The sequence below is a fragment of the Cariama cristata genome, unplaced genomic scaffold, assembly GCF_000690535.1.
Source record: "Cariama cristata isolate BGI_N322 unplaced genomic scaffold, ASM69053v1 scaffold41577, whole genome shotgun sequence".
Classification (NCBI taxonomy): domain Eukaryota; kingdom Metazoa; phylum Chordata; class Aves; order Cariamiformes; family Cariamidae; genus Cariama; species Cariama cristata.
Window position 1 is genome coordinate 1 of NW_009626697.1, and position 27,546 is coordinate 27,546.

Here is a 27,546-nt window from a genome sequence, read left to right on the forward strand (position 1 = left end):
CTGTTCTGACGGACCTGAAACCACCGGGTCAGAACCAGGCGGGCCTTCCCTCCCCTCACGCTCCTGGGAGCTGAAACCGAGTGGAATGTCGGCACTTGGCAGTCTTCCGTAGTTGACAAAAGAAAGAGGTGTACCTGGAAAAACTCTCTGAAGTTTCGAATGGCTTTCATAACAAAGCTTGGCTGCCCTCGGCGCTAAGCCTGGTATTTGCGTCTGAGGGCTTGTTTTTGTTACACGGTCTTGTCTGCAAGCCACCTGCCAAGGAGAGTCTTCTGCAAAAATAAAAACCAAAACTGCCGGGCTATATGAGGCTGGGGAAACGCTGAGGCAATGGAGAAAAGCACATGGAAAATAAATGCTTGGAAGCCTGTTTTATATTGGTCTTACCAGATTTCCCTCTCACTCAGAATCACATTAGAAATACACACGTGGGCATGTCTGCTCGTGTGTGATTTCTGCACACATACTCGCACACACCAAGCCAACATTTGAAATCATGGAGCAAAAAAGTTTTCTTTAATGAAAGGACTACTCCCTTCTTTACATGAGTTACATGGATACAGGACTGCCCAGGAGTGTCATTTGCACTGTTCCATATAAGTATTTATCAGAGCATGTTGTAAAGGAAGAACTTAACTTTTGGTCGGTGAATATAGAACATGTCAGCAAAACTTGGGTCCACTGAAAGCCAAGGGTGCCTTTCCTCAATTTTAACTCATTTTACAATGAGCTGCAAAATGAAGTGCAGCCTGTCTTTAGAGATTAGAAGACATGGCAGATCAATATCCAGCCTGGAAATGGCTGTGCATGTTTCTAGTATCTCTTTTGTAAATAACTTCCATTCTCTGTACAGCCATGCAAACAGAAATCTCACAAAGCAGCTCTCCCATGCTGATGGATTATCTCTGCTGGCTTCTGGGTCAGTAATGGGGCTCCTGCAGGTCATGCTCCAGAGGGAGCAGTGCAAAACAAAACTAAAGTCACCAGAAAGGTTTCTGATTCACTGATTGTAAAATAGCTCCTGTTCTTCACATTTAGGTGTAGTAAATGTAAACCTCGTTGCAGTGGCTGCATTTAGAAAGGATCTAAGTTAAAAGTAGCATTGGTGTACATGCAACATCTTGGTAACTCCCTGATTACGTGTGGCTCGATGCAGTTTGCCTGCTGGAAGCTCATCTCCTGTCACGACACCAAATACATCTATGGCAATATTTCTGGTACGAACCACCGCTGCGGAGATTAAAAGAGAGAACAGATAACATCAGTCAGTATCTCATAAGACCTCGGGGAGACACAGTTTCCCGTCCATGGAGACCTGTTTCATACTGGCCTGGCCTGCCAGGATGTCACTAACAAAGTTATTTCTAACCCCTTCTCTGTCCTTAGAGACAAAACCTGTGCCAGAACATTTCCAGGGGCTCTGATGCCTCTGTGTTGGCAAATGAATTCCTTCCTGAAGGTCTCTATGCCCCCAGGACTTGATTTGTCCTGCTGAGCTCCGGGCGCCCTCCAGGGAGGCGCAGGTAAGAAGTGCAGGTTTCCTTTGCTCCCTGTGTAATCAATAGAGACAAACTGACTTTCCTCAGGGCCATTTAAGATCTGGCTAAAGCTCCTGATGTGCTTGCCTTCCAATGATGAGATGGGGAGCACTGAGTAACTACACTCCCAAATCAAATGTGTCAGCATGTCAGAATTTAAACTTCTTTTTTTGTTGTTGTTTTTTTAATTCCAGTGATGAGGCCAGCATAAAATTCTGGCTGCTCAGACAGGTATTTGTTAAGCCTGAGCATTGTCCACAAATTCAGAAAATAAGCGATAAGGACTTCAGGGCACCTGCAGATGGAAACGTCTACATAAGCACAGGTTCAGTGCTGGAGGAGCACCACTCTGATGCAGATTCGTTATTTTACTGACTTACCACTAACACAAAATAATCTTAATCCATACAATATAAGCAATATTATCCTGTCTTGAGGTATGCAATTTCAGAAAACTTGTTAATTTATGTTAAGACTGGCTTTCTGACCTTTGAATGTGGAAAGTCTTGCTTTATTTCTCTCTTCTGCAAATTCTTCTCTAGAATGTTTCCCAAGTCATCTTATTTCCTACTAATATAACTAAAACTAAGTTTAAAAAATGTTGCCTGCTGTTATTCATATTGAGGGAGCAGCCACTCAAAAGAGAACTATCTTACTATTTCCTGTATCATTTTTCTGCAATGAAAGACTAAGTGATACGCCTAACCTGGACAGATCACTGTTTTGAGCAAAAAAGTGATGATTTTGTTCTCTGTTTTCATCTTGGAAAAATTCTAATTACATGGTCTCCAGCTGTAATGAATGTGTGCATATTTTATCTCACTTCTTCTTAGTGGATTCATTCTTTTTGCCCACACATCAAAACTTCCTTACCCATGGCAATCTCCTCTCGGCGTGGAATGTCAGCTTTACACAGTGGCTTTATTTTTATTTTGATCAGACAGGAACCTTCCACCACAGCCTTCACAGGTCAAGCCACAGAATGTGGTGATTTGGCTACTTGGGTCTCTTTCCTTTGCATTTCATAATAAATTGCCTAGTATGCACAGTTACCCTTGCCACCCTCTCTACCTTCCTTGGTTTCAGACCAAAAAAAAAGCCATCAGTTTTGTCTTCCTCTGTCTTCTCCCTCACAGTATGTGTTCTTCTTATGTCCACAGTGTCTTACTTATTCTTGATACTTGGAGGTCAGGAATTTCACTTATTCCAAAGAAGTGCTTGGCAGCATTGCTACCTACTTCTCCTTTTGGAATTTAATTCTCCTTTCTTAAAAAGAGGTCTTTCCCCTGCTGCAGGATAGAAAATCCGTCACTCTATTATGCACTGAGCACCAGAACCAAGCCCAGCTCAGAGACGTACCCAGCCTCATGTCACATTTTAGACTTGGCCTGCAGTGGGTGTTTCAGATGCTCAAGGAATCAGTGTGAGATAAGAAAAAAAAATTCTCCCTTATACCTTCCCACCTTCCGGAAGTTTGACATTTAGGGACTGCCTGAACTGGATCTTATATTTGGAGTTTGCATCATGTTTAACAGTGCCTAAAGAGTCATGATTCTGTCTTGTCCCTTCTTGAACACACTTATATTTTTGGCCTTCACAATACATGATGGCAATGAGTCCTACAATTATGAAATATATGAAAAATATATCACATATATGAAAAATATTTCCTCTGTTTATATTAAACCAGCTGCTCGCAGATTACACTGGGAGCCACTTCACAATGAGCAAGGATTCATCTTCTCCATGACATTAACGGTTAATCACAGATCTCGTAATTATACCCTTGTTTTTCTAACCTAGAGACTTTCTTTCCCTTTAGTTTCTCTAACACATGAGTCATTCTTGTCACACTTCTTTGTACTTCCTCTTCTACTGTGACCTTTCATAGGTGGAGTGGCCAGCGCTGCATGCAGTGTTCAAGATGCAGGCACACCATTTGTATCTAGATTATTTCTTGGTCCCATGAACTCTTTGGTAGGCTTCTTAGTAGTGATGTGTTTGAAAAACTATTTTTTGTTCTTTTATCTTTAGTATGTTTTTCCTGAAATTTGCTTTTAAACATAAAGCTACAAGTGATCAAGCCAGGTCACTAGAGTTTGTATTCTATTCAATTTTCTTCATTGCAACACAACTTCAACCTTTATTTTTTATTGGATTCTTCTCTTAAATTTCAAAACAATTCAAAGAGAAGACAAACTACATACACTTTATTTGCAACTGGAACATGCCTTCAGTAAAGAAAATAATCCTGCTGAGGAAAGAGGATGTCATTAACCATTTATGGTTTATGCCTATAGTCTATTTTGCAGCATCTAGCAAGTTCAAAGCAGATATTATCTATCTTTCGAAATGTGCTTGTCTGGGACTGTGTTGCATGTCTAAATATTATACACTGCAGAGTCAACAGAAAATTAGCCTCATTTCTCAAAAATCATGTCAAAGTATTCCACGGCACCAACGCTAGTTTTTTTCATGGTGCTCATGTCTTGATTCAGACTAGCAAAATGCTAGCAGATAGCATTCATTCTCACCTTCTTCAGCACATCAATCTCATGTACATCAGAGGAGTTGGAAGCAGTTTGTCAGGGCCTGTTACAGAGGTGCAGAGCCTCTGCACAGTTGTTTTCTAAATGTCTGTTGAAGCGGTATAAATTTGAGCTTTCTCCTTTATGCACTGGAGTCTCTTCAAGTTTCAAGAGCACCTATAAGCAGGGAAGATTGGCAAAGTTGGCAATGTTCTTTTTCGGGGTTTTTCCCACATATTCTAACACAAGTGTATTTTTTATTCTCCTGATGTCATCTTTACAGTCTTACTCTTGAATCTCTCTCATCTATGGGAATTCTGTAATTAGGCCTCTCACCCATTTATCAACTTTCCTTGTGTGACATTCCAACTACCATCATAGGAGTGTTGCATACTAGAACTTTTTATGCACATAAATATCTCCTTAAGTTTGAACACTGATTCAGTTACTGAATCATTACTAGACTTAGTCCAGTAATACTCTTGTCTTACCATCAGAAGCCAATTATATTTTTTCTCTGTAGGGAACACATAGTTTGAGTTCAATCTCTTTGCTTTTAGTTTAAGATACAGTGTTACAAAACCTAATTTTGTCTATTACTGGGAGTGAAATCACCTATTGTGGTTTAGAACGATATTTCCCAAAATCCAGCTATGTTGTAGTGCCAGCTCAGAAAGTATTGTTTCCTACCATTTTTTTTAAAGATTCGCTTAAGCATTTTTGTCATTACATGGCTTATCATGATGACAACTATCTTCTGCCTAATAGATCAGTGGTTAGAGTAGCCACCTGTGAAATGGGACATCTAGTTTTAGGCAGTTATCAGCAAGAAGTCCATCAGAATTCTCTACTAGACTAGTTTCTTACTGAAAGCAATATCTGCCTCGTCCCTTGACTCCTATAATCATGACTGTTCAGTGGCCAGTTCCAAAAAGAGGTTGCCCTAGAGCTTATAGCCAAAATAACCTCCGACATGCAAGTGATCTGATATAAACCCTAAGCATCAAGTTGATCTAAACTCCTACTTCATGGCAAAGTATTGTAGACACTGAAAACTGTAAGCCATTATGCAAACATGGAGCATTTCCACTGCTATGATCTTTTTTTTATGTAAAATCCAAATGTATCCTCACAAAAGGGGAGGAGTTAGGATCCTGAGTGAATGAGGGCACTAAAATTTCTTCATTTTTTACTATATAATCAATGAAGGGAACAAAACATTGGAACTCTCTCTGGAGGACTTTAAAAGGTGGATCTCTGGAAAGTGGAAAACACTTTTTTACTGTGATGGTGGTTGAACACTGGAGTAGGTTGCCCAGAGAGGTTGTGGAGTCTCCATCTGTGGAGAAACTCAGAATATGACAGGACATGGTCCTGGACAACCTGCTCTAGGTGACCATGCTTGAGTACATGATCTCAAGAGTTCCCTTCCAACCTCAATGATTCTGTAATTCTGTGGTCTCTCTCCATTGATTTTATTGGAAGTTGAAACAGTATCCAAAAAAAAAGAAATGTCATAGTCATTGCTCAGGACTAGGCAGCTGAATTTCAAGTGCATCTGGGCCTATGCTGTGGACACTGGATCCTACCTTAAGTTCCTAGTTTAGGCAGAGATTCAGAAAAAAAAATTACCACACTGCAATTTTAGTACTTATTTGAAGAACCTAACACCTACAGGGTGGATATTTTGTATGCTAAAGGCTTATTTTTTTGCCATTGTCACAGTACTTTTCAGTCACCTTTCAACTTTGGAAGTAGGGAAAAATAAAATTATGTGAAGAAGTTCTAAGGATTTTTTATTTTAAGTTTGAAGAGAACAGTCCTATCCTCATGTTTCATTCCTGGCAAAGTCATTCAATTTACTATTATGACAGGAAGAGCTCACATGTATTTCCCTATGCATTAGAGACTTGTTGCAGAAACTTGACTTTACAAAGAAAAATGATGTTATTGTTTGCTGTCGGTCTGTAGTTCTGTAACCAGGATGATGTCATTACTTTTGTAACAAATAATTGCACTGCAATGAACTTGGGGGGCTTTTTAATTAAAGACTTAGTATGTACTATGCAGGGCCAGATTTCTCTCCAGAAAAAGGAGTAATGAATTCTTAGAAAAGTAGAGTTCTTGTCAGTGAAATGTAGCAATGCACTCAGGCCCTGATCCCTGCTCTGTTGTAATAATTGCTAAAAAAAAACAACCCACACAATAAGCAGGATGATCACTGGAGGGCTTTAGAATCTAGAAAAACACCCTAAAATGCATACATATGCTTACGCATTCCAAAGAACGGGAAGTCAAGCAAGCATGACAGAAGGCCAGCATGAATGATCGTGAAGCTCCTGTCTGAGCTTAGACACAAAGAAGGACCCAGGAGGTGGAAGCAGCGACAAGCTATTTGAGAGGAACACAAAGATTTTGCCTGCACATGTCGGAGTTTGCAAAGCCAAAGCTTAGCTGGAGGTGAAACTAGCAAGGGAGGTGAAGGCCAACAAGAAAAGGTTTAACAATTACATTGGCAGCAAAAGAAAAGGTAAGGAGCACGTGGGCCCATTGCTCAAGGGGGAAGGGGACTTCATGACCAGGGATGTGAGAAAGGACAAGGTACTCAATGGCTTTTTTGCCTCAGTTTTCACTGGTAAGGCTTGTCCTTAGGCTCCCCTAGTCCTCCAAGCCTACCACCAGAGTCTGTGGGGCTGAAGCAGGACCTACAGTAGAGGAAGAGAGAGTTCGGGATCACTTAACCCACTTCAGACATACACGACAAGTCAGAGTCAGTTGGGATAGAACAAATGGCAGCAGACACAAGTCGGAACATGGGAAATTCCAATCAGATATTAGGGGAAAAAAATCACCATGAGGGTGGCCAAATACTGGAACATTGTTGCCCAGAGAGGTTGTGGGATCTTCATATTTGGAGGTGTTTAAGACTCGAATAGAAGAATCTCTGATCAATCTGATCTAATTAGATGTGCTGTTAGCAGGGAGCTGGACTAGAAGAACTCCGGAGGTCATCTATGGTTCTATGATCTTTACCGTGTTTTACAAGCATATATAACGAATACTTCTGTCTCTACATTCTTTACATGCACCACGACAAAATGTAACTAGAACAGATGAGAGAGAATAAGGGCTCTAATGAAGGTTCCCAGAAAATGCATGTTAAAGCATCAAAATATATGCAATGCCATGTGCACACACAAATATTCTAAAGGACGTAAGCTTTTTCTTCTGGCTTTGTATAAACCTGAATGGAGTCTTGTCCCTTAAACAGATGCAGCAAGATCATCTGACCACAGGAGTCACAAGGAGCTACTGGTACCTATTTAGTTTCCTATTGAAGGTAACGGCTGATAAAAACCAGTACCTGTTGGGACTGATATTTCTGGACAACTTGTACAAAACAGGATCACTATTTGCTCTGAAGGTCAGGACAACTCAGGACTGTCTCTGTTTTATTGGATCATCCAGCAGCCTTGGTCAGGAAGAATAAGAGCCCATGCTTCTTAGACTACTTATGGGCTCAGTTTGTACACTTTCAAGTAAGCTGGAAAACAAACCCGCTCTACGCAGACCAGTCACTGAATGGAGTTTCCAGATGAAGCTGTGGGCATTTACATGATGAAGGACATGTAACTGATAGTTACGGCCGTCAAGAAAAGAATAGTGGGCTTGGACATTCAAAACAAGCAGCAGTGAGGAGATCTTGAATTTTAATCATCTGCCATTACTTCTTCTTTCTTGTCTTCAGAACGCAGTCATGTACGAGTTAAACTATAGGCCCAGTCACATCTCACCTTCCATTCTTCCTTGCTCACTATGATGTTGAGTTCTTGTTGAGCTCTGTATCCCAACAAGCTAACATTTCCATTAAAACTACCTCAGATTCTGTTCAAGGGAGTCTACAGAGATTAGAGTGAGGCTAAAGGAAACTGTCTCATGTTACTGCATTTAGTGTTTTATGTATCAGATGAGTAGGAGGGAAAAGCAGATATTCCTTCAGTCTCAGAAACTTCTTCATATAGCTTTGTGCTTTGTATCACGTACATTGGCAGTGGAGCTGTGCACTCGTGCTTTAACCCACTAGAGGCACGCATTAGAATTTCTTGGGATCACGCTTTTCAGGTTGCAGCATCTTCACGTCAATGATCATGCTGCCAACATTTGCAGAACATCCAACATAGTAGATTTCATGCAAGAGTTCTTAGATGGTAGTTTAAATAGTTGCATGTTAATTGTGCATTACATTAGTGATCCTTAAATAATTGGGAAGACTTACAGAAACTGTTTCCTACTTGCAACTTGGAGTACAGTACAATGCACATAAACATGCTGTGTATTTTGTAGTGAGGTATCAATACAATGTAGTGTTAGAGTATGTCTTCATAAATATGTTCCATAACAGAGACCAGTAATAAAACCAAAATGTTTTTTTCGTGTTAGTGAAATGTAACTGATTATAAAGTTTTAAATACATGCCAGAATTTACAGTTAAAAAAAAAAAAGTAATCTAAGTAGTTTGGAGGCTCTTTTACTGTCCAATTATGGATTTTCCAAGTGGAAAGTAAAATGCCTTTATTTGTACTGTTTTGTTATTTCCAGATGTCTAATACACTGAACCCTGCACTGCCACGTCAGTAGTACTCAGGCTGTGGAAACCATGTTGTCATTTATTTATATTACTGTAGCATCATGAACTAGGTCAAAGAATTTGAGTTCACCAAACTGAGATTTACAAATTGAAGACATACTCTTGGAAGAAGAAAATGAAAGAAATGCAGTTGCATAACATCACAGATTACATGTCCTTCAAAGACAACTTCTTATAGACTGGAGTATCATTCCTGGAATCGATACTAAGTGTAGTTAAACCAAGCTACTTTTTGTTTGGAACACTCGATCAGTTTCTCTTAATATGTTACACCCTCCATGTTCCTTTTTATTTAGTTGAAACAAGACTGTTTGAGCAATAACTGGCTGATTACCAGTCCTAAATATATGGCCACAAAAATCTTATGTATGGCGGTTAGGAACCACCAGCTGTAAATATGGAACATATGCCCCTGTAATCAGTTTAATGACCTTGTAAATTCTCTGTGTTTAACTAAAAAATCATTTGTTTTCACAGTTGTTCTATTCTTAAAGAGGAAATGGATTGAACTTTTGAAGACAGTAGTCAGCCATCTGTCACACGGAAAATGTTCTATTGTCATTGCTGTATTTCAGATTTGCACCAGGCAAGCTGCCAACTAATCTCTAGTACTCTGCTTTTCTAAGCATACGCTAAATTTTAAAACAAACCCAGACTATATCAATACTCATATTTCAGAACATTCAAATGATGATAAAACTATGAGATTCCCATCTCAGAAGCTTTTCATAGAGACCTTATTCAGATCCTCTCAGCTGCTAGACTCCATGAAAGGAAATAAAATCATTAAATGATATTATTATCTAATTACTTGTTTTGGTGCCACAAGCATTAAGTGTGATCACAACTAGTAGACAATATGGCAAATACAAGAGGAGAAATTCATAACAATCTCTAGTTTCATATACGGTTTCTAATCTGAAAAAGGAATAAAGCATTGTCCATCTTTTGCTTAAGAACACTATATTGAAAACTCATACTCGAATGATTTAAAGGAGTTCAAACCTGACTGGCAATTGCAATTTGGACTTCATCTTGTTTGCAGTTTACACTGCAGATCCAGCTCTCACAGCACAACAAAGACACAAGTCAAGCCTGGGGCAAAATGAATTCATTTTATCTGCAAAGGGAAGGAACTCTAAGCTGCAGAGAACACAGTGTCTATCTGTGACCTTGCTAGTAGAGCAGCACTTCATGGTATTAAAGCATATGTATTGAGTTCAAAGCAGTCTCTGCAAATAGCCTTGGAAATGTTTTTATCTGCCAAGGAACAGTAAATATTCAAATGCCCCAGCCTCCAGTACTGATACTGGGAAAACAGTTTGGGTTTTGTATAGGTTTACAATTTGACTTGACTTTAAGATCCAATGTCTATTTGCAAGAACGATCCTTCAAGCTTTACTCATCTTTTTAGGCCCATTTCCTCTGTCATTTGTTACTGCCAGCTAATCTAACCAACACAGACAAAGGAGAGAATAAGCACGGTAATTAAATGTGGTAATATCTGCCAGCACAGATCTACAATCTTCATTTTCCACCTTCATTTTTAAGCAGGGATTCTAATAAAGCCAAAAGGAGACTCAGGGTCTCAGTAGACTCTAGCTCTACACTTAGCATCCAGATTCCCTACTTAGACTCTTCCTTTCTGCTCACAGGCTTGGACCTGGTTGTCAGAGCAAAAGTCCCACCGTCAAAGTTTGAGACTTTTATCAAAGCCATTAAATTTCCATGAAATGTAGCCACTGGCATTCTCCAGTAGGATTGCTGTACTGCTGCCTGGGGACTCTTTCTGACATAATAGCCCTAATACAGTGACAACATCCAGGCTTGCAGCCAGAATTAATACTCTTTAAACAATCACATACTGCTCTAATGCTTGTTAATCTTAGCGCAGAAGCTCTTCCATTTTAGTATCTACGTTTACAGGTCTGCTGGGTCCCTGATGCTGTTAGAAGGGATTGCATTGCTAATAAGCCTGGAGTGAGAGGGAGGGCTAAAGAGGGTGTGCATACTATCTCTGCACCTCTAATTCCAAAGACTACAGGGTCTGGCAACAAAATCCGGCTGTGCTCAGAGATTTCCGTCTCCTCCAAGAGCGTGAGCTACCCCCTCTCTCACAATCCCTCTACAGGGCCTGTGTTATTTTTCCTCAATTTACTTCCTACTGTGCTTCCACCATAGGCCCCTACTATAAGGATAATCCTCTAGCAGAGAGAAACTTTCTGCTTTTAACAACTTTTTACCTCCAATTGTTAAAGACTAGTCAAGCAGAGAAGAAAAGAGGAATTTTTTCTCTCCCTTAACCTTGTAACATACCCTATCAAAAGCTTCATTTCCTCCTGTAGCTGCATATATCTTTGGAAAGAAGTTCTAAAACATGGTGGTTCTGAACTGATGATGGTTTCTGCTCACTGTACTAATGCTTGGTCAAAGTGCGAGACAGAAAAGAGGAAACCCATTGAGTTTTTAACTGATTTCATTCCACATGTTACTACAGAGCTGATCTACTAAAACTGAAGCAGAGATGAGAACTACCATGTCTAGTTGCTACAGAATAGATGCCAGGTTCCAGAAACACTGCTGTACTGACAATATTCACATTTTTATTGATATTATTCTATTTTTACTGACAGAAATTCAACCTATTCACCCTACTTAATTTAAAATGTGTTTATACAACTCAAATTGGTTTGTTCATTATCACACGATGGTTCACAAAGTGAATGCCAGTAAGAATGAAAAACATAAGATCAGGCCCATATATCCAAAAATCAAAACTCCAAAGGTTACATGAAATGTTATACATTTTCTTTGAAATAAAGTGTTCAGTTGTGAAATAGACACTGGCAGAGTAAAAATCTGATTATGAGACACATTGACTGTGAAAATTAAATACAAATCAGACCATCATTCTTGTATATCAGTATCTACCTTACTTGTATAAAAATCGGGCCCTGAGAGTATACAGAACTATACATATGTGTTGAAATAAGTCAGTGTTATCTTGCCTGATAAGGAATATAGAAAGAAGAGCTGATTCTGGAAAATTAACCTAAGGTGAAGAAAAGATATTTTTCCAAAATATAATGATGGAAATGGCAGGTACATGGCTTTTTAAAAGAAGATTTGCTGAAATTTCTTGGCAATTCAGATAGGCAGAGAGCATAGAAAAAAACACATTCAAAAGTCAGCATTACACTCCTTTTTATAATTTTACACTTTCTCTGAGATTGCATAAGAGGCAGTTGAATAAAAGCTGACAAACACTAAGCTTCATCTGTTTTCTGAAAACCCTATTCTTCTTATGACCTTCTTACTCAAGCAGGAACACTACAAATGCTGACATTTCATAATAAAAATGAGTAACTGTATTATGGAAATATCTAATAAAGTTTTAAGACTGAACTGTTCAAGTGAAAATGAAAGGTATTTATGATGCAGTGATACATTATCCCACATAATTGCAAGAGATATATTTCTGTTTTCATAGGTTAATGGAAATATGGATCATAGTTTCTCCGAATTTTCATTGAAACCGATTTAATTCTGACTGGTTTATTGTTCATTGTCCATGTATCCCAGTGAATCCCAGTTGCAAGAAATCTACCTGTGTAGCGATGAACACCATTAAGATTTGCAAGGCCACACTGGTTGAACCACCATCCAGTGTTATCACTGAAGTTACTGCAGCTCTTTACAGGCTGTTCCTTAATAGTGCACATTGGCCTGCATCCATCATTATCAACATCAAATGTACTGAAAGGCATTGAATTCTGGTTATCTTCTTTTCTGTATCCTCTAAATGCATCGCCTAAGTACAACAGATAAAACAGAAGGATAACAGAGTTATTTATGGAGAAACATAACATTGTGTACCCTGCAAACTTTTCCTCTGAATTTATTAGAAAAATGCAACTCTTCAAAAGTGGTTCAAGAGCACCAAATAATGAGCTGGCAATGTCTTAAAGACGTAGGAAAGAAAAAGTGTAAAATACTGAGAAGTATGGAAGAAGTTGAAATTCAGTGAAATATCTTGATATTGTTGTTGCTTTTAGTGACGCACACCAGCTATGAAGGTAAAGGCTTCTGTCCTCAAAGGCAGTGTAAGAAAAAAATAAAAGAAACAAAAAGGTTTGTTAACTTCAGATTTTCCAGTGATATGCCCAAAGCTTCAGAGTGAGTCATGAGATAAAATGGAACTGTTAAAACACAAAGGTCACTGATTACTGATTCTGCTGTCTTACTAAAGAAATAATGTTTCTTACAAATACAGGTAGAGTAAAGTGCCAACACATTTAGAAAATAACTATTACATTGGTAATAAGGAACATTCTTGCACATTAGTAAACATGCAAAAAAAAAAAAAGAGAAGAAAGCAGTAAGGCATGGTACAATACTTAACACAAATCTTTGCACATTTGGTATAGCTATGATATTAAGGGAGGTCTGGAACTGTAAATTTATCTGTGTCTATATAATCAGCCCGTAGCTGTTATACACTGCAGGCCTAATTTGTTCCAGTCGGTTTCTTTCTCTATCCTTTGTACACCACTGTCTGGGCACTTTGGAACTCACCAAAGCAACAACATCAGGAAGGCTTCCACTAACATCAGAAAATTTGGGATGAGATAATGGACATCTAAAGAATCGGACCATTAGATAGATATACACAAACACACACAAAATCCCTTATTATACACATATTCTGTGGACTTGGATCCATTACAGTTCCTTTATTTTTTTATTCATTTTCTTTATTAAAGAAGTGTTTATTCAATTATTCCATTAAAGAACTTGAAGCAAAAGAATAAAATTATTTCTTACTATGTAAAGATGTTGGCATAACCAATCACTACGTCATTAACCATTTGTCTCCATAAGTGTTCATTATACACCAAATAGAGAAAAAGAGATTACAAATAAAGATTTTTTAAGTTATCTTAATTATTACTCTTTTGAATGCATTTTTTCACATTAAGAAAGGGAGCAGCTATCTTTAAATACTTTAAAGAAGGAGGTTCTTACCAGCATTTCCTGAATAACGCCCCAAATGGATCTTAAAAGAACATGCTTCATCCTCTATCCAAAATCCATCATATGATGCATAGGCATGCTTGTCATTTTCTGATTCCAAATCCACATAAAGGCTGAAAGTAGTGGCTTTTTGATTTACTACCTGAAAAATCTTCCTTAGTCCGAGCCAAAACTCCCCTAAAACAGAAATATAATACAGAGTCAATAAATTTCTAGAAATGGAAAATGTAAAAGAAAAAATGGATTACTCTAGTTTTTCTACTTTCCTTTCTGAATGAAGCGTAATAAAAGCTGTGTAATAGGCTTATATTCCTTTGGAAGACTAATGAAGGTACAGAGTAATCTTCCTACTTCATTGGGAAATCCATGGAAAGAATTCCCATGTGTGCATCAACTTTTTTCTCTGTGACATTTTTAGAAAATTGTCCACGTGATAACTTTCAAGTGTTCATCTTCAGTATACCTTAGAAGACCACAAAAACTGCATGTGCTAAAGATCCACTTGATTAAACAGAATTCAGTAGCGTTCCTAAGGGCAATACTGAGAAACAATAAATGTTAGCATCTATGAAAGGCAACAAAACTCAAACCATATTCTCGAGATTTGCTGCCTCTGTAAATCACACTTTTTTCCATAAGAAGTTGCCCCTTTCAATGAAAAGTTGTGTGCTTCCATTGCAATCCCAGATAACCTCCTGAAAAAGCAATTGGTTTTAGACTTGCTGGATGAAAGCTGGCAGTAAAAAAGTAATTATCATCACAGTTGTGTTGGTATTAGCTACTAAAATATTTTCCTTCTGTTTCTAACGTTGTATGCACTATGGTGAAATATTACTGATTTTTCTCTGCTTTAAGGAATTATTTCACAAATGTGATTAAAACCAACTAAGGCTTTTCTTTTTAATCTGAAAAAAAGGGAAATACAATTTATACATTATTACAGGAAGAAAATATCACAACATTTTAAACACCTCTTGTGAGACTGAGGATGAGTAACAGCTAAAGACTCTAGTAGGGTGATAGTCATTATTGAAAAGATCACACAACAGATTTGATAAAAAGAACTCTTAAGTATAAATAAGACTTAAGAAACAAGAACTTTACCCTCTATACTACTAAAAATCCCACACAATTTATTGGAATGTAGCTCACATAAAGACAGCAGAAATGTTGGGTCCAAAGTGCTTTAGAGTAGTTAAAATTAATACCAGAAAGGTCACCAAATCCATCCAGGTATTCAGACCATGTTCTCTGAAATGGAATGATACCATCAGTTCTTTTCTGAACCACAGTCCATCCACCTCCTTGAAAATCCATGTCACACAAAACCTAAAATAGACATAGATATGATTAAGCATTCTTGAAGCAGCTGTTATGAAGAAAACGTTTCAATTAAATAAAGGTGGACTGTTCAGAGTTTTGCTAAGCAACATACCTTTCAAATATCTTAACAAAAAGTTCAAAGAAAATAAAAAATGAAGCTGCAGTATTTTCTTTTGTTGGACCGCTTGATTTTGCTATTTCCTCAACCAGTACAAACTGTTGTGTGCAAATGTCTGCTCATATCGGATATAATAAATAAGCTTTGATAAATGTTACTTTGTATTAATAATAGCATGAAGTCAAAGCAACATGCAATGTCATGTATTAATCATGCAAAATATTACAGATACAGGGACTAACACTGAATATACCCTTATTTCAACAAAGCAAAACAGACACAACTTCTTATGTGTTCTCCCTCACCATCTTACCATCTTCCCCGGAAATACTGTGTTTGTGATGCCTGGGAAATGCAGAGCACTTAATAAAGGTGAGGAAATGGAAAAAGTTATAACAATAACCCAGTATATCATAATTTATGCTGGAGCCACAAAAAACTCTACATAAGAAAGTCCCCAATCCAGAGAAGTCCCAATGTGAACATTTAACAGCCTGCAACTGAGCAGTCCCACGGAATACAGAAGATCAACTCTCAAATTTATGAGTCTTTATGGGTCTTTGCTAAAATTTGTGCCCAACAGCATGTCAAATGGCAGCAGTCCACCTGCCCTCTGCTGTGCTATGGAATATCACATTATGTGGCACATTTTCTTCTCAGCCCATTTAACTTTAGACACGTAATTGAGTTTCCTAAATTCAGAATCTTATTGCCCTTGTCTCCCCTGTAATCCCTCTTATACACAGAAATGTGCATCCATAGTGTGGCTCTGGGAAACCGAGATCTAAATCACCCTCTGCAGATGTTAGTCACCTCCATTGTCTAGAGAAAGGGACCCTATAGACCCTTGGCTCCTCTCTAAGGATTTCAGCTCAGTGCCTAAAGGTAAGTGGAATGTATCCAGGTTACCCTCGGTATTTTTCAAGTACATCCCCAGTGTCAGACCTTGACCAGTTCTAACAGGGATTAGAAAGTCTGGGCATCCTAATGTAGAAAGGTGCATATTGCACATTTAGACACTGCACCACCTAAACTGTTCAAAGTAGTTCCAGGGAATTAATTAGTGTTTTAAAACAGAGGCTCATTTGTAAGTGTCTCCCAATGTGACTAATATCAGGAGAATTAACCTGGAAAATGCTTACGGCTATGAAGCTATTAAGCTACTTGTGATAACAAAAGTAAGTTCAGAATATAATGTTGGTTATCAGTAAATTGTAACAGTAAGCAGATGCACAAGTGATGGAGTAAAGTAGGAATTTTTTGTTCATGTTACAGGGAATGTACACAATGAAACATGTTTCAGAAAAGAGATTTGCAATCTTAGCCAGTTGATACAAGTAGAGTCTAGGTGGAAGTCAGTTTAATCCTCAAAAAAATTGTGGCAGACGGAGCTTTATGTGTTGCACCCCCATTGCCTGTACCAGCCAGGTATTTTTCATTAAACCAAAGACTTATTCCTTGGTAGGAACACATCAACATCATATTCAGAACCTCTATGACTTAACATCTCTATGAATGACAGGAAAGCAACAGGACAGAGCTGCAATGTGATCTAATAACCTGGGGAATCTTGGATCCTTGCAAAACAAATACTGAATGAATCACAGTGAGGTTCATGTGCATGAAAGAAAATTATGGGCTTTATTCCCTAGAGAATCACATGCTTATTTCAGCCACACAAGGAGGGTGGAACTGGAATAAACAGAAATACAGAAGATTCTAAAATTAGTATTTAGATGCAAATACCTAAAACTCATTAAAAATAATCCCATTGCCTCATCTGCTGTCTTGAGAAGATGATTGCGTGCTTGGCTACTCCTCTCACTATGAGTCAGAAATACAGCAAGGAGTCCACTTGGTCACAACATCAGTCTTCAGTCCAATATAAATCAGTGGAAGTGTTGATAATTCTCTAAAGGAGCAGATTTGGTTCTACATGAGAGGTCATCAGCCAATTAGATATGGCCTCAAAACATACACCAGCTAAGTAAAATACGAGATAGATACACAAAAACCAGTTATCGCTGTGTAGTTTCTTAATCCCTTATATGCTGGAAATGATGCAATTATCTTTCTTAAAGCCTTATAATAGTTAATCCACTTCACAGCTTGTTCTAGGTCTCATATCGTGCAAGGTATGAGGGGCATGACTGTGCTAGGTACAATTTAAATTAAATGAGCAGGAGGATGCTTCTACTGAATATTTCTTCCCTTTCCATCTTTAGTGTGTATAAGAGGTATATTCCAAACAACTGTTCAGTTTGTCTGACCCACCTTAGAAATATCATTGATCTAAATTTACTCATTGAAAAATGTATCAGAAAGTGATCATGATTCAGTTTTCCGGAAGTGAAATTGGTTTTAGTTGGCTCATGTTTGAATGCTCAGACAAAAGCCCATTTGGGACTAATTTTCTGAGATGATGAGAACCTGCCACTACTGCTGAAACTGGATATTCTTAGAGCTCCTGGAATTCAGGTTTCAATTAGCCTGAATTAAGCATCAAAATCTGTGCTCACTTTTGAAAATACGAGATTTCAAACATGAAAACATGAGAACAGGATCAAATTGTCTAAATAGTTTTCTTCATTTATCTGGTACCTATGCAAATGAATCTAAAGACATTTTGGTTTGGTTTCAGTTAGATTTAAAGGGCAGCTTATTGCTGAAAAGGTCCTCATTGAAATAAACTGCTTCGTGCTGGCTTTGTTTTCTGGTTTTTAGTTTCTTACTATGGTTCTCTGCCTTTTTATACTTTTCTTATTTTGCTAGTCTGCAGAACTTCCAGAACTCTTGGCTATTAGCCCCTTAAAATGTATTACAATTTCTTGTTTGTGTTTTAATGTCTTGGTATTTTTCTTCATCTGTCATTCCTCTTGTACTTTTTATGCTTCAACACATGGAATAATTTGCATTAAACAGTTTTCCTTAAAATAACATTCTTTATGGAACACACATCTTTTAGATATTTTTCTCTGAGAAGTTTTTGGCACTATCTTTTCAGTTCTGTGTAACATCTACCAGACAAGAAATGAGACATCCATTTCATGAGTGCAGACATTTCTTCTCATTATTTATTGTTACCTTGTGCTTTTAATCAAATTATTATGATTTTTCTTTTTGTTTCTCGTTCTCCTTAAGGAACCTTTCCACTCATATAACTGATTCTCAGATTCTGGCAGTAACTTCAAACGTGGAAAATTGTCAAAAATACTTTTGAAGTGAAAGGAACTTTATCATTTCAGATTTATTTGCCAAAAGCTATAAGTGAACTGAGAAATCACTTTTCTCACATAGATTAGTCATAACATCTCTCAGGAAAAGTAATTTGGGTGAGGTATGAATATTTCCTCAATGGAATCCCTCTCAATCCAGAAGAAATTCTGAAACAGATGCATTTTGTGCTATGGTTCATCCTGGGATGAGGCAGACAGCATTTTCTTCATACTATAAATATGGTTGGTCTGTGAACAATTCTCCCTGTCTTTGCCTTTCTTTTACCTGGAAGGAACTTGCCGATGAGTTACAGATCTTTTCCCTGAGCGCGCTGCACTGTATAGAGAGAATGACAGGTTTTTCTATCAGGAGTCTCCAGAACCAAGTTCATTTTTTCTTTTGAGATCCCAGCATACTTCTGAAGCCTTTTCATAACCAGTTTGAGCTCTTTTTTTGTAACATTTTGTAGGGTTCCAATTGGCTAGAGATAGAGGGATTCATCTTTCCTTTGTTATATATAAAGGAAGACTATAAAGTTAGATATTAAATTTTGCTATTTATTAGCTGGCTTAAACAGCGCATTTTTTCACCAAAAACTAATGACCCCAGCATGTACTGCAAAATTAAAGGTCTGAAAGTGCCACATCTGTCTTTCCACTGTGCATAAGAACTTCCCTAAGTAGAAGAGCCTGAAATGGAAATTAACAGACAAAACAAAGTATTCCTTGTGTTCGCATGGATCCGAATGTCCTGAGCCTGAGGAAATTAACCCAAAACTCTCTTCTCCTAGATAAGTACTATAACTCTGAACAATTACAGAAAAAGCAGGTGGTGATAGGAAGCATGACTGCTGCAGTTCATGCTGAATTTCATCCTCTTTTCTTTGTCTTGCAAACTGGAAATGAAAACTAAAAGTTTAGATGCCTCTCTGCCTCAACACTGAGTGATAATGATGCTCAGACGAGAGCTAAGCACTTGCTCCTCAAACTAATGTACCTATATTTAGATGCCCTTACAATATGATGGTCCAAGCTATAGGCATCAGCGGAGTCACCTCTCAAGAGAAGGCAACATGATACAGTCATCCAGCAGAATAATTCAAAAAGCCAAAGGTCCCATTTTAGGAGCCAAATGGATCAGTCACTTGGCTCCTCAGTTTTCCATCTCTAAAATAGAAAAGAACAGCAATTCTCAATGCCCAAAAGGGGTGCTGGAAAATACCTTGGGTTTTCCTCTTTGGTACATTTTTCACTGTAGATGAAAACTGATGATAGGTTCTTATGATAGAGATTAAATTCCTTTGTAGAAAATGAGAAACTCATCAAAATTATAGTAATCGCAAACACATTTGGATGATTTAATACATTTCTTATTCATCTCTTGAGAAATTGTCAAGGAAAACACTTTATATGTATTAAATATATTCTAAGTGCATATTCTCAAGCAAATTGTGACTATCCTGAGAGATAAATTTATTACCTCAAAAGGATAATTTGATCCTTCTGGATGGATAATGTATAGACCAGTTGGAGTTTTTGAAACGGAACCAATGGTATCTTTAATATCAGTGCAATCCAACCCTAGAGAACAAAGTATTTGATGAAGTTCATTAGCAAAGTAAGTTTAAAAAACTTAAGCTTAAGCGCAGAAATATTACTTTTCTTGGTAACGTATGAATGACTTCAAATAGCATTTTCTTGTCATGGAAAATTTAAAATCATGTTTTGTCATGAATTTACCTTATAAATGAAAATTCACTGAACTCCATTATGCTCAGACAGAAGTATCAACTATAGTGTATGGAGAAAGTTCTTTCTAATCTTAATGGATATGATACAAAAATTAAAGATTATCTATCTGGGTCATTTTACAGATTTTATTTGAGTAACACATGTACTGAGAAAAAGACATATTATCTGAGGAAGGATGCCTTTTTCCTGCAGATATTTGTATTTATACTTGTAAAAGCCTTTGCATCATAAGGTATACATAAAAACCCCTTTGCTTCTAAGTGTTACGCCAGGTCTGTGTTAAACATACTCAAACAAGCAGTTTCTACGGCCTAAGTAGGACTGCTTAGAGGTAATGTTTCCTTTAGTTGGGATGGACACTACAGAGGAGATTAACTGTCCAGTGTACGAGTGACTTCCATCCCATTTGAAGCAGGATATTGCAAATGCAGAGCAAACTTTATTTTATTGCAAAAGAAAGTGCCATTTAGCAACACCAGATCACTTACAAACTGATGATCATACTTGGTATTTTGCATAAAAATCAACAAGATGCTAAACGGGATGCCCAGAATTACCAGTCGCAAATGATTTAAAGCAGTCTTTATGATGACATTCTTAAATGGTTCCCAAATTTTCTGGAGTTTATATGTTACTAACACAGAATAAATACTGTAAATGTTATAATTGCTTACCTTTGCTTTAATTAGTTCTTTGTCAAGATGCAAAGATAAAAAGGGAAGGGGTCAAGACTAAATGTGAAAAATACTTACCGTGGGATTGAACTGCTTTGTAAGGAAGTGGATCCAAATGCTTTCTCAAAACTTCTGCGTTCAAAAGAAGAAGTCTGTTCATGAGTTCATTTACCTGCAAATTCAAATAAAAGATCTTTAATTGGGTTGCAATGAGGAATTTTACATTCTAAATATGTTCTTTTTGATTCCTAGTAAATATAATCTGAAGTTCATTTTTTGTCATGTGTTAGTGATTCCCTTCATTAGGAGAATTGGTCTGATTTTTTACCTTTTTCATCCCAAATCATTCTTAGGCACAATTCCGATTAATTCAAAAAAGTCCTTCAGCTTGATTAAGGCTTTTTATCTGTAGTGAGTGATGCACAGTGTTTGTAAACTACTATCAGAGTTAATGATAAGATAATACGTCATTGGCACAAATACAACAGGACTGGAGATAGCAACCAATGTGGAGGAATAATCCTCCACTTACCCTACCGCCATGTGTGCCACTACGTTGTGGACCAGGTGGTGTTTATCATTCCTTGTAGAAATGGAACTCACAACCTACTGGAGGTACAAGGAATAGTGATAGAGACTCTAATTCTGCTGTTTTAATGACCATATAAATGCTTAATTTTCCTCAGTTAGACAAGATCTGTAGAGATAAATAATAAATAAAAATCTTTATGCTAAAGAAAAAAGTACCTGATTAGAAAGGTAATCCAAAGAAGACTGTTGATCATCCATCATGTTTCTTACCAGTTTTTTTGTACTTCTTGCATATTCAACAAGAGAGTTCTGCAAATTTCCTTTAAAAGAAATATGTTCATCCACTTTGTTATCATAAATCTAGAAATATTCTTGACTGAATGATGACACACTTATTTATGATATTTAAGTTAATGTTGAGGGTGTTTAACCTTAGGGTATCTAAAAGTGAAACCAAAGTAGTGTAGAGACCACAGATTAAAGCCAAAGATGCTAAAAACCTCCGCCTCTCTGGTTTCAGTGAAGACATCTTAAGAAGTGATGGCTCTTCTTAAGATTTGAAGAAGAATTTCATCTTATCCTTGGGCAACTTGGATGACCAGTTAATGGATATCACAGAAATACAAACGCAAATTATAAAAGACAGATATGTAAGGTTTCCTGTTGTCTCACATTTACTCATTCACTCTGCTACTCCTCTTTTTTACCCCGATGCTAAAAATAAATTAAAAAAAAAAAGTAAACCTGTCAGGTAATTAATAATACATATTAAAAAATCATATGAGAAAGACAAGAATTTTGACAATTTTTTTCTGAGGCTGATTACATCATTTGCTGTGTAGCTTGTCAAGGCAGTGAATAGAGAATGTCCCGTATAAGTATCTAGAGAAGGTAAGCTGAAGTATAGATTTCCTTCCACTTTAACTAACTAACTCCCACTTAACTCTCCCATACCTATGATGTTTAAATGAGGGACAGACACTCTACTCTTCCTGTCTAATGGGGAGAGCTACCAACACTCGGAGAGTAACACAGATCTAGGTGGGCTGAGTTGCTGCCTGGATTTGCCTCTCTTCACCAGTGATTATAAAGAGAGACTAGCATGATTGTACTTTAACTTTGTCACACTGGCTGCATCCCAAAAAAATGGCATCCCAAATCTTCTGAGCAATACTCAGCCTAGGCATCAGGGTCAAAGGCTGTCACATGTGCTCGAGAAGGTTAAAAAATAAATTAGCACAGCATAGCGTAGCATAGCAGAGGATTGAATAGCATGGCATTGCATAGCTTGTTGCTAAGAGTATTCTTTATGAATACATACTGCACATGTAATGTTTTTCCCCTCGTAAAATTTTAGCTTGAACATCACATGGTACAAGGCATTGTTCTTTTTGTTTTGAAATATCTGCAGATTTATTTTTCTCTTCTGCCTTGAGTGGTTCCTCCACAGCTCCAACATTCCTTGTGCCCTGTTGTACCAAACAATGGAGGGGGAAAGAAATTGATCATAAAGCATATATAAAATAGCTGAGTCTGCCAAAGTAGATGACTCCATGGGTCTCCCTTCAAAACCTGTTTTTTTAAAGCTTTATCAAGCAATAATTGACAGAGGTTAGGTGTCTTCTGCTTAGCCATACCTCACAAGAGAAAGAGAGTGTCAGAGGTAAAGAATAACCTTTAAAAATACCACCAACACTGCTGGTAAAGTATTCTGCCTGCGAGCACTGTGAACTGGAGGCAAGAACTTGCAAATCTTGCATTTAAGAAGCTCACATATTAGGAATCGCCACACCCAACAGACATCTCAAATGCTAACAAAGTTATTTATTATCACTAGAAAGGAGCAGCCTTTTGGATTTACCACATATTAGCATAACACTTTCATTTTTGAAAGTCCCTAAATTATTTAATTAGACTCTGATCATAGAAATACTTGCACAAGTTATTAATCTATGCACACAAGCAGTCCCAAGCAGATTTGCAGACAAACTCATCATTAAAAAATATTTTAAATGCTCTTGTAGAGGAAATAATAAAGGAACACTATTCACAGACACACTATTATCTGAAATAATAACAATAAAAGCATTGGTAAAAGTAGTTACACCTATTAGTGTTCTTTTAAAATAATATTTTCATATTTAACGTGTTTTTTTCCATAGTGCCATGTGACATAAAATAAGGGAATGCCTCTGACTCATTACTTAAAGAAATGCTGAAAGTAATTCTTGAAATGTGTGTCGTCAAAAGATTAAGAAATATATTTTCATTTGAGCCTCTGTTTGTTGATTCCATAATCTCAGCAAAGCATTGTAGTCTGTTCATATACTGTATTTTCAAATGTAAATAGGGTCCTTAGAAATGTAAAGATTTTAATGGAAAAGAAAACTTATTTAGACTTGAATATATCTTCAACATAATTGTTCTCCTTTCCTGCTTCAGGTTTTTCTTTCCTTATTGACACTACACTGGCAAAGCACTGAACAGTTTTTTTCCTGATTTTTGCTTTTAAAAAGTGAAAATAAAAATTACATAAATCTGTTAACAAGGAGATTTTACCAAAAAAAACCTGTTTCTGAATTATTAATGTAATTGCATTTTGTGTCTGGAGGTAAATGCAGAGAAGTAAAAGAATATGTTTCTTTAATTTTGAAATAAGCACAAAATAAAGGATGGAAAAGAGTTATAAACAGACCACTTGAAACTTATAAATAGATCACTTGAAACTCTGGTTTGTTCCAGGGCTTTATCACAGCTACTCACCAGATGTTCAATTAAATACTGTCAAGCAAATATTTTTAATCAATATTTATTTTTAACAAAAGCCAACACGAAACATGCAATTAAATCTGACCTCAGCAATTCAAGCAAAAAATGTGACTCTGCCAAAACCAACAGTTACTCTGCATTTACAGTCATGCAGATGAGATTAAAAATATGGCCTAACAACTGAGCTGTGATGAAGGACATTAACACATAAATGTTCTAATATGCTGAATTCCTACAACTTCAATGTAGTTTCTTTTCTCCATCTGAAAATACCCAGTTCTTCTGGGTTTTGTATCTATCCTGAATAAAGCAATCTACATTTTACAAACATCTGTCACTTCTCTAAGAAATCATTCAGTTACATTCATTACCTTATCTAAGCAAAGTAATTGAAAATCTTACCTTAGATGAACAAGGCTTGACATTACTTGTGACAGTCTCTCCTAGACCGAACAAAAAAATATTAAGACAAATCAGTGAAGTTAGCCTAAAGCAGTTCATCTTTTACTTGAAGAAATGCAAATGTTTTGACGGGTTTCAAATTTCTGTGGAAAGGATTGTACACTATGAAGTCCTGAGCTAACTATTTGGGAATGTCTACTGCACAAAGAGCAGCCAACACATGACTCCTTTAATGCCTGGATTTAATAAACCACAGTTCAATTGCACAGTAGATTTTATATACTACTGCTTGTATCCTGAGAGCAATTACTGCTTATCACCTCTACATGACACACATGTTCTTATATGCCATTTTTGAGCATTGGTATATATTTGGTATTGAGTAATCTGGGCTACTTGAAAGAAAAACTAGAATTTAGTGATCTTTTAATCATTTTACAAACGTTTTTATCATTAAAATGAAGGTGTTTATATTTGTGTCGTGGTAATGCACTAGAACAGGTTGTGGAGGTAATTTTAGAATACGTCCTAAAAGCAAATTCAAAACAGAAAACTGAAAAATATAACTTTCAAGTAGTACTTTGTATTACATAGAAAATTGTTTACCAGGAGGACAATAGCAGTCTCTTGGTCTCACTGGTAGCCCATCTGTAGGAACATAGGTATTGAGAGTGAGATAATCATTCAAATACAATGATTTTTATCCCTGAAGAATGTCAAAGTACAAGAGAATGTCATGAAAAAGAAGAAAATTAAATGTGGTCCACAGAAACTTAATTAAAGCTATGAGGCACTTACAGTTTTCACACACTCAAATCCTTTATTTTTGTATCTTAAAAACTGGATCTGATATTTTAACCAAAAAAGGAAATTATTTGGGAAGTTTATCTGGAAAATTCATAACGGTCTAAGAGATTTTCAACTCCTCCTGCACGGCAGAGAATTTAAATTGTTTCTGATCCCACTGAATAAATGAAACCTCAGCTTCTAACCTACCACTGGGAGATGTGCTGTCTAAAGGATCGTCAGAATACACTGTTCAACATCACCTTATACTGGTACAGCCAATCTTCCAAATTTCTCTTGATACTATGGTTCATCTCCATCCCTGTCTGAAGCTGGAATACACTGGAAATAGCTTTTGCTACAGAGAGATTTGAAAGCAATTGGGAGAGGAGGGTTAATGCACTTTTCAATCCAGATTTTAACCCAGTTTTAATCCAGTGTTTTCTTTCAAAATTAATGGCTGAAGGGTACTAAGCACCTGCACCTGGCCTCTCCCCGAGAGGAGCACATTCAACTGCCTGGGAAATTTTTAACAACTTTGGTTCTTCAGCATTTCTCAAAATCAAAATTTGTTCTAAAGTACCGCATGGCACATCATAGTTTTCCGATGTCAGTATTACTAGAATTTAACTAGTGCATCAGTTGATGCTCTCTCAAGATGCAGGTTGTGATCCATAGATCAGTCTCAGGAAGAAGGTGAAAAGATTTCCATGCCTACCCATATAGGACATTAAGGGGGAACAAACAGGTTTTATTCCTCTTCCTATGCACAGAAATAGGAAGAGGTGACAAATTTCAGGAAGGAATGGTTAAAATAGTCAGAACGTTGACTGAACTCCTTCTCCCGTGCAGTTGCCTACACAGTTAAACTGAAGCTTGGAGGAAAGCTAAAGGGCATTAGCATATTAATCCCCCACTGGAACAAGAAGGAAAGAAAAATCTGTTTCGGCAGCAGCATAGCTATGGTCCAGCCTTCAAGTAAGATTTATAATAAATTCAGAATCTATCCCACAAAGATCTAAGAGCTGATCTTTACCCTTCACTGGAATATCAATCTCTAGCCCACAGTAACATTTATGAAACTTCTTTCAAACCAGCTGCCAGAGTGGGACCTTCCATTTTGTAACCATTTGAGATCAGGCTGGTTGCTGTCCCAGAACAATCAGACAGTTCGGAAACACATGGTCCTCAGCTAGTCACCTCCTCATCCCATGTCTGAAAGATGTGAGGTTACTCACCAGGAGGAATTACCTAATAACCATAAAGGAGGGCTATGAAAAAGTAAGAAAAAGGGAACGACAGAAAGATATATGAGCACTACTCTTAATTCTAAATTTCAGGTGTCTAAGGTGAAGCTGTGAGTTGTGCTGGATAAGATCAAAATTTGCAGTAAGTCTAAAGAAGCTCAAATTCTGCCAGCATGAGCTGACCATGAACTTGAATCTTCCTAGGTGTGACATGGGCTCAAATTCTGCAGTTGTTGCGCAGCTCTGCTTCAGTCCTGTTTGGGTAACTCCATTCTCCATACTCATAAAGCCTTCTACTGCATCCTAAATGAAATGCTGCATTTTGTCAGGCAAACTGGGATTTTAAAAGTGTGTGGGGGCTGAAAGGCCCATGGTAATAAAGTGACAACCAGTCTTCTACCTGCAACACAGAAGAGTTCAGATTGGGCAAAGAGGTGGTGAATTTGAGGCTGATATTCTGAACCAGAGGTAAAAGACTTCCATTTTAGGGTCATCTTCTCTACTGTGGTAACTGGGATATTATAAACATTAAGCACATTTGGCAACCTGAGCATCAGTGGTCTCGACTGTAAAACAGTAATAGTAACACCTACTTCACAAGCTATGCTACAAATATGGGGGGGAGTCTGTGGAGAAAAGTATTTTTCAAATTCCGACTACTATTTTTATGCTCCTGGTCAAAGACATAGAACAGTTGCACACTGAAAAAGAGAAGAATTGGTTTAAGGCTCAAATACAGCCGCCAAGAAATGTCTCGCCAGGATATCACCAAGGCACTTAGTCCTTTGCTGACAGCTCATCCAAGGCATGGCAATGTCCCAGGACAACACACCCTGCTTTGCCTGAAAAAAAAAAATGAAGTTTTGCAGTCTTAAGAAGAAAATTTTATTTATTTATTTTTTTACTTTGTTTAACTTTATTTACTTTTTTGTATACTTTTTATATTTTTCTATAAAATTTTATACAATTTTACCTTTTTTT

The 27,546-nt window shown here is 37.2% G+C and overlaps 1 protein-coding gene across 1 annotated transcript; it reads right to left on the reverse strand.

Annotated features, from left to right (window-relative positions):
- Positions 1 to 11,614: 11,614 nt before the first annotated feature.
- ANGPTL5 (angiopoietin-like 5) lies at positions 11,615 to 24,762 on the reverse strand. The gene is made up of 8 exons (XM_009704122.1): positions 24,533 to 24,762; positions 22,683 to 22,830; positions 21,578 to 21,681; positions 20,909 to 21,002; positions 19,885 to 19,985; positions 14,957 to 15,077; positions 13,740 to 13,925; positions 11,615 to 12,525 (listed from the first exon to the last, which is right to left on the reverse strand). Exons 1-8 carry the CDS (start codon positions 24,629 to 24,631, stop codon positions 12,206 to 12,208), a joined length of 1,173 nt encoding a protein of 390 aa, XP_009702424.1. The 5' UTR covers positions 24,632 to 24,762; the 3' UTR covers positions 11,615 to 12,205.
- Positions 24,763 to 27,546: the final 2,784 nt, after the last annotated feature.

What these genes read in the sequence shown, in the direction of transcription:
- ANGPTL5 (XM_009704122.1), bottom strand. Translation starts at nt 24,631, where the DNA reads ATGAACTGCTTTAGGCTAACTTCACTGATTTGTCTTAATATTTTTTTG. An exon ending in GATCAAATTATCCTTTTGAG is followed by an intron (nt 15,078 to 19,884) that starts GTAATAAATTTA and finishes TGTCTATTTTAG; the next exon opens with GTTTTGTGTGACATGGATTT. An exon ending in TGGATTTGGTGACCTTTCTG is followed by an intron (nt 13,926 to 14,956) that starts GTATTAATTTTA and finishes TTTCTGTTTTAG; the next exon opens with GGGAGTTTTGGCTCGGACTA.